General features: G+C 39.5%; 1 protein-coding gene across 2 annotated transcripts; it reads left to right on the top strand.

The window, feature by feature from the left end:
• On the top strand, positions 1–10,042 carry LOC111249351 (uncharacterized). Of its 2 annotated transcripts, XM_022803113.2 has the most exons (4): positions 1–7,862; positions 8,223–8,466; positions 9,168–9,314; positions 9,742–10,042. In XM_022803113.2, the coding sequence occupies exons 2-4, from the start codon at positions 8,233–8,235 to the stop codon at positions 9,925–9,927; spliced, it is 567 nt and encodes a 188-aa protein (XP_022658848.1). In that variant the 5' UTR covers positions 1–7,862; positions 8,223–8,232; the 3' UTR covers positions 9,928–10,042. The 2 variants fall into 2 exon arrangements, with proteins under 2 accessions (XP_022658848.1, XP_086842806.1); XM_086986680.1 differs by having other exon boundaries at positions 1–8,466.
• The last annotated feature ends 2,324 nt before the right edge of the window (positions 10,043–12,366 follow it).

Raw genomic sequence — 12,366 nt, 5'->3', positions numbered from 1 at the left:
CAGATCGTTTACGACAGTGGGACAGCGATAACAGTCGTCGCTAGAATCGATTGTAATAATAAAAAATGCAGAAAAATATAATACCTGTTGACACAAGTAGGTAAAGCGGTAATAGCTTCTAAACCAAATGATTGAATTACCAAGATATCAGCATTGTATTATATTAACAGGATGTTGCTCGGTGAAGAGGAACTTACTTGATTCAAAAAACTAATGTGAGCTGGGGCAGATACCCAAACGGATCCTCTCGTGCGGGCACGACATAGTGTTTTAGTTTAAACTCCCAACAAACAAATGAGTTCAAGATATCTATCGAAACAGTAAATAACATTGGTAACAGGTAACACATTAAGGTAAAATGAACACAGATAAGAGACAAAAACCCTATTTGCAAACTTTCCGCGAGGTTTATATACATATATATATATATATATATATATATATATATATATATATATGGAAATTTTTGTAAGACAATGTAGTTAATTTTTTTTTATGTATCAAATGCATAAAGGCCGATAAGTCACGGGTGCAAATGTTTGGTTCTTCGTTTCCTCGTTCGACCTAAAGGCAGGTAGAGGAGCAGTGTGTTTTTAGGCTTTTGTCTTTTTCTCACTTTTTCTCATTTTCCCCCTTACTTTAATGAGTTCAACTTAAATCTACGAAAGGGAGAAAATGAACGTGGCTCGTCAGCCAAGGCGTATCAACAATTTAATAAATGGTAAGGCTTATTAATAAGAGTTTTTTTCGTTTGATACAATTTGCATAGCGGTAGACAGACATTGTTCATGTAGGTTTCAGCACATTTTGTATTTTACAATATATATGGATATGAGATAGAGAATATTTTTGAATTTTGCATTACATCATGTCTACATTCAGCTAGCGTTAACAATGAAATAAAATTTAACATAAGTTCATGTCATTAGGAATAAATTACTGTATACGCAACCACCTCCCTATATTTTAACTGTAGAACAAGTCGATGTAAAAGATGAATGCTATACGTTGCTTTTTTTTTGAGGGGGTAGAAAAGAGTTTGTCAGATCATCACATTTTGACAAGTTCTTAATGTGATATTGATTGCTGATAATGCTTTACTTGTCTGACCTGCAAACAAAAGTTACAGCTTTTCCTAACATTCACTGAAAATGATTTTGAATCGTGCTAAATAAAGACGCTGATCGTCTTTCTATAGCATACGTAAGGAGCACCTGGAAATAACCAAAGTACGTCAATGTTTTGCTATCTCTATACACGCCTTTAACAATACACGCAAAAGTGTAGGGGACAAAAAGGGGAGCTTGATTTTTTTTATTCTCGAATTTATATCAGATGACCTTCAATTTTCAAGTGTAACTACTGTCGCAAATACACTGTTCAAGGCTTGCAGTACGTTATAGCATTACTTCTACCACGCTAATCTTTGGCGATACTATCTACGAAAGGCAGCATCTTCGAATTATATGGTTTCATTGGAGTAGATATCTGACGTAACGCCGTTAAGCTTAGGCGTATATCTCCGCATGTATATATACATATATGTATATGGAGCTATTCCATTAACTTTGCTGTTTCATATCGACGAGCAGACACTAGTCTTCTTGCTACCTGTAAAAACTATATACAGGAACCGTTGCACGTTGATCAATACCGCGCGAGCCGTTGAGGGTTAATGAAAAGATGTGTTCCTTTTGCGTTTCACCCAATGTGTAGCGCACTCAAAATCCCAACTGCCCCTAAAAGTTAATACATTTAACATACTTCACAACAGAGTTGCATTTATAATTTATCTTCTTGACTAATTAACCAGTTGGCTGCCATTCAAGTTCCCATCGACCTTACATGGCTGATCAGGAGGCGGGTACTTTGTTTAGGTTTAAAGTACCATCCCTCCAGTTAACAACTCGCTTCAAGCAGCTTTTTCAGTTATAGAGTTGTCACTGTACACAGCACACATATATATAGATCGAGTTATTTAGGCAGCCTTTTGACCAATCGCTGCCAATTAAAGAAGACCGGCAATTTTGTTTATCGGCAGATAATCTTTTGATTGATTTTATAAACGCACACTCTATTTCTAAAAGACAAGATAGGGTAGGTGCCAAAAATATGCTCTATTTCATTACACACATTTCCCGTAAGAACTTCCGCAATGAACAGTAAAAGAACAACGGATTTATGGGGAAGACAGACTACCTCTGATACTTAATAAGTGTAAACAGAGGGTGAAACGGAAAGGAGCACTGAAGAAAGTCGTCATCACTTATATCGTAACCTGGTGAAGAATGTGCACGTGACTGCGGTAGCCTTTTTATAGAAATTTGGCCACTGGTTCTGGAACTAACGCACGATCCGCAGTATTTGCTACCACCGGGGCATCTGTCACCTCTACTGGTACGGACCAAGTTAGACAAATGTTTTGCAAATAAATGTGCTAAAATATTATAAAACTTCGTATCAATTGTCACATGAACTTCTAATTTGCGAGGAACGACAATGCGCTAACTGACTGAAAGTTTACCAGTATCGGAAAATACCTGGCATGACTTCCGTCGGAAAATCTACTTCTCGAGTCCTGAAAAAGGCATGTGTTTTCTACTCGTCCGTAGCGATGGTTACCTCCCAAAGCGAGACGGATGAGATAGCGCTCACTGGGTGTATGAGATTGACACTGGTGTGCTCGTGTCTGATTCAGTGCGAAAACTTCGGGTGAGAGACGGAGGCTGGTATTTGTGTTTTTGTGCCGTAACCAATATAACGATGTTTGGTAAGAACATATATGATCTTAAAGGTGGATTGAGTTTTAGTAGAGACACTACGGCTCACAACTGCCAAGTGACTCGCGAATTTTATTTCGTTCTGACGTATTTGTTTTAGCGTCGTTGAAATAGTTTACTATTCTGTTTGTTAATCATTAACCTCTGTTATACAGTTGTCAATGAGACGTTCATGTTATGCATGCGTTGCATTGCAGGTCTCGAACTAGCGATTACCTCAACTAGACTCAAGTTACCTACACACATGGCAAACTCAATTAGATACATTATGTAGTGGCGTTCAGCGAACAAGCGTAGCTTAGAAATTATAGAAACAGCGCAATATTTAGTGGCATGGTAAGTTATTCGATATGGCAATGTGGTCTGTTGATCAGGTGCCAAAAGTTTAATTGCAGTTTAATCCACCTGTACCGAGTAACAAGCTCGTATATCATAATACATATATAAGGCAGAATCCCTTGACCTCTGCATAAATGTTTATTTAGCATCTGTACAATTTTTTTTCGTACAAATTTACTAGCGGTCACTTAAACTTGAATTTGCGATCTGCAGCAAAAAGACTCATTCAAATACGTTCAAAAGCATTCCTTCTATGAGAAATGCGTTTATGAGATTCCTACAGAGAACTTTTAGCAGACCGATTTCTAGCGCATATATAAAACAATCAGAAGCAACTCTATTTACTGAAGACCGAGCCGCTAAGGCAAGCGAGAGCTCCAACATTTACGAACCTCCTTTAAATACATCGAAAGTAATTCATTTGTTGGGTAGCTTCCCCGCATCAAAATGCAATGACCCTCCGAAAGTCACCAGCGGAACTGCTAGAAATATGACGCACCGTCAAAACAAATGAAAACAACTGCAATGAAAACCTTTATTCTAACGATTATCTTTCGTAGTCCTGGCTTTGCCGCCTGTTTTCGTAGACTGGCCGTATCGACTCGGTCAAACAAAAACATCCAGCTGGCTAAGATAACTGGTGAATTATCACCATTTCGCCATAACATCTTCGACATGACAAGTAGGAGTAGCTGGGTCTGAAGTAGTTATTGGGGTAGGTCCTCTAGTTAAAATCTGATAAGGGCCAGTACGACGTTTTTAGGCCAAGTTGACTTGAAATGGCAACCATGAAAAGGAATATTGTTCAACTTCTTAACGGCGACGTCGACTGTAAGTAGTTTCCAGCTGTTCGCTAACGAAACGATAGATAGAAGAGTGTAAATGACAATTTTAATACGCCGCTTGTTTAATCGAAACGTAAACTTAAATTTAGTCTGAACAAAAAAAGAGCATCTATAATGTCTTCAGAAGTATGCCTCAACAGCGCCAATCCAATTCAAAGGTTGGAAACACTGCCGACCTGGTGAACGAGAGCACTGGAAATTTAGAAATTTATTTATCATTTCTTTCAGTACTTCCGATCGTGCCTACAGTGAGATGTTCCGCAAGGATCGACGGCAGTTTACTACTGAAAGTTTAGAAATATTCTAAACCTTTAGGTTAAGACATACTCCGGATACAGTCGTTTTTAGGCCTGTCTCTGTTACTTGCGTTTCGTAGGAAGATCTAATTAGTGTCTCAGATCAATGGTCGGTATAGTTATAATAAATAGCTTTCTTGTTATTTTCAAGTACGTCGCTAAAAGGAGCTAAAATCAGAGCAAGGATGTCATAACAACAGACCGTAGTTTGTGATGTGTTCTGATTTGGTAACCCTAAGCAGAGACATTTTGCAACGGAGTCAGGTACGTTGTAAGCTAACCGTTTAAAGGTAGGATAGTGCTATACACGCGCTATTGGGGTTAGCATCATTGTCGATCTTCATTTACACCTTATCGCTATCAGAAGCGTAGCATCTCTTAAAAGTGTGTCTAGCAAGTCAACAAGTGACCTGATATGATCAAGGGGACCAATAGTTTCTATCCCAAAAACGTTCGCCCCCTGTTTCAGACCGAATTTTACGATGGGCTAGCGTTGCCGTTCAGGGGTAGTGCTAACCATGATGACGGCAAGGCGAGACCATTTGAGCGGGCACGTAGTGCGCCCTGCGAAAAGCGGTCGTTGCTTCAAGCAATACTGTCTGGGGAAATGCAGCTTCAGCACTGAGTGTCGGTCATATTAACTTCTGCTATTATTATAATCATCTGTTGGGCTCAAATTCATGTAAGCTGGCTAGTATAGCCACTGATGAATAATTCATGGATATTATACGTTCACTAAAGATACTTAAGTTACATCTGTAACAACAACTGCGCGGTATTACTAACTCAGTTCCCATATATATATATATATAGGAGTGCACTCTTTTGAGTGATGTTTTCAACAAGCAATGTTTAAGTTCTAATGGCTTTTGCGTAATCTATACAAACGGTCGTAGCAAACAACAGGATAATTATTTTTCTGGCAAAATGTACTTTTGAAATGACGTTTATCCTTTTCTGTCTCTAAGTACATATCTTGCCAATTTTTGTTTCAAAGTACATATTACTATACAGCCACGAAAAAATGCGATGAAATGTTAACAAGTTACTTTCGCATAGGCTTACCTAATTCTGCCAACACCCGGTAACATCACGTTGAACGAAAAGAGCTGGTGCCAATTTCGTAATGTACCTACCGTACTTTGTTCGGGCCTGATTGATCCTTTTCATTAGAATACAATTACTGCGTGTACATTAGAGCAACTTAATTCTATACTTACATTCCTGTGTTGGTTGCATTTACAGCTGCGTATTAGTTGGGCAAAGACGACATTGGGAGCGTTACTACTACTACTACTACTGCAAAATTACATATACGATGAAAAAAGAAGGACATTTTATGGGTCTAGCACTCGATTCTAATCAGAAGTGAGGATGAATGACAAAATCAAAAAGTCCTCATAGCTTTACTATGCTCAAGTCCCAACCCAGCTGGGACACGTTTAGAACTACGAGGATACTGTCTACGTGCTAACTAGATTAGAAATACCAGCACACAATAGTATTGCTTTTTTTCGTCTCTGTCACACTAATTTCAAATACGAGCGTGCTATCCGTAACAACTAATTAGACGCACAAGCTTAGATTCTATGTTTTCACCCTAACGGCTTTCCAGTTATCCCTGAACGTTGTAAATCGATATAAGCCAAAAATATGGATCAATGAAAAGAAAAGTTCATTCAGCATTACGGCTATACAGGGCGCTATTTCCAGCAAAGTCTTTTCTGGAACAGTAGAGAGCCTTCTTGATCGGTTACCCCACATAATTGTGAAACCTATCGTTGTAGCTAGAAAATCTAAAACGAACATGCGAACCCCATCTGTGTCTATTCGAAGAGCTGACAATAGCTGGCGCAATTCATTCTTCTATGGATTTCTAGTTTACGGTTAGATGTGTTATGAAAAGACAACAACTTAATTGTTAAGCGGCGGCTGACAAATCCAGCACTTCCGGTACGCTGACCGTGTGTTCCGTCACGCCAAGTCACCTTTTCCGTATCAGTTGCGTGCACAACATGTTTGACCATCGTGCCTTAGAGTTCTTTTCCATATTGATACGAAGCAGTAGTAACTCTACTGCGTAGAAGTAGAGCTGGTTCAGTCTGAGGTGTTTACGTTGATTTGATCTATGAACGAAGTATTATGCGCCTTCGAGTGTCTTCATTGATTGTGTTTTTGATGGAAGCATTCTTGCGTAAAAAATACACCCGAGGTATTATGTATATTGAAACACAACTATCGCATAGTAAGGACACAGGCGGTCCTAACACGGTTTTAGCTAAATTCGACGATCTTGACTTCGCTGCACTCTGGCTTTACAGATCTTTGAGGAAAAATAAAGTCTTCCCGAATGGCCTCCAAGAGGAAAACCTATGATTTAGCTTTCTTCCTTCATTCTATTAAAGCCACTTCAACTTTTTTCATACAATTCACTGTGACAGTATGCACTTTAGATATGTTACATGCTATAATTACAGTTAGTTAAATAAAACTGAGCGATGATATGAATCGTTCTTTTTGCAGAGCTTCTGCATCGATGGGACTTCGTCTTTGCCATTGCCTATTAAGCTACCTAAATAAACACAGTTTTATCATATCGAATAACGAACGCCGGAATTCAAACATAAATAACACTACGAACATCGAAGTTTCTTATTTGCCGAGTTCTAGAACATGGATGCCTATGCATGTACTAATTAACAAATGATAAAGATCATTTTCAAAAGAAATTTGTTGTCCTCATCAGTAGAGCTAGGCAACTATCTCAGGACCTTTTTCTCGGTCCATTCGACAGGTGAACCACCCGCATATGCATACCCAGCCAGAAATTCTAACCAGTATCACTGTAAGGCAGCTCTGCGCATTTTTCCCCTGGCACATAATCTGTGCTTAATGCATAATTTGTGAGTGTACATGGAAACGTGATTTTAGCTTTTGCTGTCGTCTCATTCCATAGCTTGTTCCCGGGCTATTCCCAGACGAATTCGTCAGCTTCCGCAGAAACTATAACGTTTCAGCTGTCCGTCGGTACTCGTCCTCTCTTTTATGGCACCATTTACAATTGAAATCATAATAAAATATATTTTCACGTTCTGTGGTAAGCAAATTAATAAATAAATTCACGGCAACCGGCGAGCCAACTAATTACAATTATAATTTTAACAGGCCGGAAATTTAGCTTCTTCCGCACAGATCACGATCAGAGGCACCCGGCCGAACTGCACCAATGGACAAAAGCGTGTCGTCGTCGTCGTCGAAAATTCAAGTGCAAAAACAAAGCGCGCACATAACCGAAAATGCGCCGTTAACTGAAGGGGAATACCTAAGCCAGTAGTCGAACGATAAATGGGCAAACATGGTACGATTTGATGACAAAATACTGCTGATGGGGACTGAGTTATACGGCGAGCACCGGACAACAACAATATGGCGGGGCTGTGTTGTTGTTGGGCGGGGAATGGCGGCGGGGTGGAACCTACTATATAGTCGAATATAAACGCGGGTGTGGCCACACGAGACGCCCAGTTCGAGTAATTGGGAAGACAAACATTTTGCTGGCGCGTTTTTAGTATAGCTATTATACGGTAAACTAGGCGTGGACGGTAAGTGCAAGACAGAACCGATGGTAAAACTCATACGATAACCGTACAGCCTACGACACAATCAACCATGTATTAAAACCCGTGTACAAACGACATATTTGGCGAATAGCATTAATGTACGAAATACGAAGAAGTTGCAGGCCGTTCTAAAGTGACTGAGGAAAAATGATAAAAAAAATCTCGTCGGGAATGCGTCTAAAACGCATTCTGCAAATATCTGCACACGGCCACAGTTAAAATATATTACTATTACCGGTTATGTTGCCTAATTGGTCGTAACCTATTGTTTATGCACGGCAGAGAATGCCCCTTTATTCAAACGGATCATATTGTACATTAAAGTTTTCCATTAATTACTAGATTTCCAGCTATGCAGGGCCTTCGAAGAAAATTTACTGCAGCATTGTATTGCACTGCGCTGCAGTTCTGTCTGTGGGATACGACGCTAGGCTGTCGCTTGGCTACACCAGACGAAAAAGCTGCCTTACAAAATGATGAGGGTTCTGGCGATGGGGAGCGCGACACGGGCACCTTGATGCCACAAACCGCCGCCATAGTACGCGGAGCATCCCCCGACTCTGAGGTTCCGGAGGAGACTGAGCAAGTAAGTCAACGGTAACATGTAATTTGCAGTTACTAAAAATAGAGGCGCTTATCGAGTGTGTCTCTACCTGTTGGAAATGAAAAGGACCATGCTGATTTTTTTCTGAAGCGAGATTACATAAATATTCTGATTTTTGGCGTACCGGAATGTTATTACCGACGGAAATTTTTGCCCATCATGTAAATGTCGGACATGATTCTCTACAGAATTTGCTCTGAAACTGGGATTATTTAGATGTATGATGCTGTGTCATGCCTCGAATACACATGCAAAATTGCACACGCTTATATATATATATATATATTATATATAAATATTGTAATTGTTTTTGTCTTAACAGTCTATTCAAAAAATACTTGATTCTCATTAGCCCAACGGAGGTTCTTCCATATTTCTAAGTTGCAACTTGAATTGAAATACGCGCTATCTCTGCAAAATACCCTGAGCGACTCGGATAGTCATCAGCCATGAAAGAGTATCATTGCTAATAACACTTAAGTAACTGCTGGTAACTCTCTTACGCTCAAAGTTCATTACCTGTATCCTGCAATTGAGCTAACAAGCGCATCGAATATTGGGTTTTTGTATAGTGGATCGATACTACTATTGAGGGTAGCAATTTTCGTCAATTTCAATCTTGACCTGAGAAGGATTGCATGGAAGGTCAAGATTACCATACGTGTAACCTTTCAATTTTTTAGGACTTCGAGGAGCGTGCTGCGTCGGAACCACGCAAAGATTGGATTCTGGCAATAGAAAAAGCCCGTAAAGCGCTGAAAGGGTCCGCAGGCGAGTACAACAGCATGGCCAACCCCGGCATTCGCGTAACGAATTTAAAGGAAGAAGAGGTCAGTTCTAGAAGTCTATCGTGCTTTCAAACGCTTATAAGCCTTTTATGACGTTGTTCGTGTTAGAGACGTTGTCGCCAAAAAGAGGGGCTCTTATATTGCGCCATCGATACTGAATAATAGTTAATTCAATTTCGCCAGCAAGAACTTGACAACATGCATTTCTGCATAAATATGTTAGTAGTACTCAATCCTGTATGGACCTCAGTTTTTTTCAGCCTAGCGGATGTTCTCGATTGAAGCTTGACTACTCTATCGACAACTAGAATAAAACGGTATCACTTACGCCTTTTCTACACTTCAATCTATATCCTCTACAAATTCTAACTTTGATTTCTATCTGTAGGCCGTTCAGGTCGACATGAAGCCGATTGAGGCGACATAGAGCACAAATAATGGATGTCTAATATGTGTGTGAGCGTTACAGCAAACCGATCGTAAGTTGAAGAAGTACCAGCTCGTGTTACGTGTCGACGGCGAAACTTGCGCAGTTACGGTGAAACAGGAATTCGACAATAAGTATACGGTCGAAGAAGCTATGGACGAAGAAAAAGTGCAGCTTCTTCTGAAGAAGAGTAAACCTGATTGCATAATGTGGTTTCAACTAACTTAATAAACATACACATGACTAGACCGAATAACAGTCATCGCTTGTTGACAATGTTAACAGATTTCCTCTGACTAATAAAACACAAATGAGGCGTTTGCATCCGTTTTCCGAAAAATTACTCATTAGGCTGTGTTTAATGAGACGCAACGATAGCTTTTGCCTGAAACAGAGTTGTTAAAACTAGCGTTGATTTGTAATTGTCGAAAACACGAATAGGCCATATGCATGTACGAGCAGCAAGTGAGTGACAGTCCCACAACTCTATAGTAGGACTTTAAGAAACTGGCGTTTCTATATGTTTTTTTTTTTTTTTTTTATTTCTACAGGTTATTTCGATTTAGTCGTTAAGTAATGTATCGAGCAGTGTTAAATGCACAATACACTTGGCCAGATTAATGAGGGTCCTAAGATCGATTCGAATGATTTTCCATTTCTAGCTGTGTCTACTCTATTCGAAGGACTAGAATGGCAGCGTCGTTTGAGCCACTTAGATTTAAAAGTAACAAAAATATCTGTTTAATGCAGCCATTAATCCGTAAATCGACTAGCTAAGGACTACGTAGGTCCAAGAGGAAAAAGCCGAATTGGGTGTGTAGGGCAGGGTGGAAAAGATGTTTTGGAACATTCACAACATAGGTTTAGACCTTTGCAGCAACGTCAGTCTACTTAAAACTATAGTTTAACGATTTCAGCTAGTCTTTGTTGCTTCCAACACAATACCCATTTGCCAGCGTGCTCATATTTTACTATGTATATTTATGCGCAGAGGTTCCAGTCTATCATTTCCATCTCTTTTTAACTCATCGTGTGCATTCCCAAAACGGCCAAGCGTTATCAGTTCCATATCGAGCTAGTCGATTTAGCTTAAAGTCGACTTTTTTGTCGAAGACATGTTTTTTTCATTTTTATAATTATTATAAACGCGACAGGCTTTTACGACACGGCTTTGCCTAATAGTGGTTGCCATATCTCCGCGGTGCATACATTGTGTGACAAAGCAGAAAAGCAAGTTACCTCTGATGACATTCTTTGTTTAGCAATTCTAAGCTCATCTCTGGACTGAATGCTTAAAACAAGCCTATCAAACCCTGTGTCAAGCCTGTGTTTTGAGTAAACCTCTAATTTGAAATCGGGTTATCCAGTAGTGCAATGACCCGAAGTACTTAGTAGGCAGTACTTGAGTTACAAGTTGCCATCCGTGGAAAGGAAATCCTCCATTGAAACGAACTACAGGGTACACTCAGGATAAAGGTATTTTAGCTCCGACAAGTGTGAGTATCCGCGCTGTCAATCAACAAGAGTAATCGTTGAACATTGTAGCCAACGTAAATTAATCATCCTGTTTGGCAGATGTCTATAAGGACTTCGTAGGCGTTTGCGCAGGCCTTCGGAAACGTTGATATGAATTTTAATGTAATGTTAAAAGGCATTTGCTGATATGTCGGTCAGGCGCGACGCGTCTGACTAAGGAACTTCGAGTAACGAAAGAGTTTTCTGTTATGTCCGTTATAATTATTATAAACGCGACAGGCTTTTACGACACGGCTTTGCCTAATAGTGGTTGCCATATCTCCGCGGTGCATACATTGTGTGACAAAGCAGAAAAAAGCAGAAAAGTTATCGTTATTTACAGAACAGTAAGATCTAGATCTAGAACTGAGAAATATGGCAGACTATCACGGGTATTCTATCCAGACTAAAGCTACAGGCACGGACGCTTCTATAAACGTTGCCGAATGCTCACCGCATTCGTAATTGAGCTTATATAATATAAAAAATAATAATATACTGAGCGACCCTATAATGAAATTGTTTTCGAATATCTATTTCCCGTTGTGACGATTTTCTTCATTCATCAACCTGTCTGAAAGATCTCTGTTCGTCACAGATTTTTTAATCGTTACTCGAACCAACGAGGGGTCCATCAAACATTCATCGCAGATCTTCTTTGTTTTATCGAACTTTTAGCTAAAAAAAGCTGGACAGAACGCAAAATGTCGGCTAGATTGCGTTAGCACTCGTGCGTCAGGAGTCTTCGGGAATAGGTTCACATTGTTTGCGCGTTTATTAAGCTTGAAAATGCATGAATAGTTAGAGGATATAACGCTTACTGGCTAATTAATTTCGCTGCCATAACATTATAGTCTAACCGATATAAGTTCAACGATTGAATTTTCATTCCACTTTGTTTCGCAACGATGAAGAGATCAAGCGAATGTCTGGGTCCGTGTAAGTAAAAATTGTTGTTAATGATACCAATATGTAGAATGCAGGAGAAGTTTTATGCTACAATGTAAGCTGTTTCGTCTTTAAGAACAAAGCCAACATTTGGCTGCGATGAAAATTCGCTCAGAAATTGTTTTGTTGTTGTACAGGTAGCTGCTATGTTTATTCCGATCGAGACACATATACATATACATTTGTATATATGTATACATATAT

The sequence above is a fragment of the Varroa destructor genome, unplaced genomic scaffold (genome assembly GCF_002443255.2).
Source record: "Varroa destructor unplaced genomic scaffold, Vdes_3.0 BEIS01000004.1, whole genome shotgun sequence".
Classification (NCBI taxonomy): Eukaryota; Metazoa; Arthropoda; class Arachnida; order Mesostigmata; family Varroidae; genus Varroa; species Varroa destructor.
The sequence above is the reverse complement of the archived record's forward strand: the minus strand, read 5'-3'. Positions and strand labels throughout refer to the sequence as shown.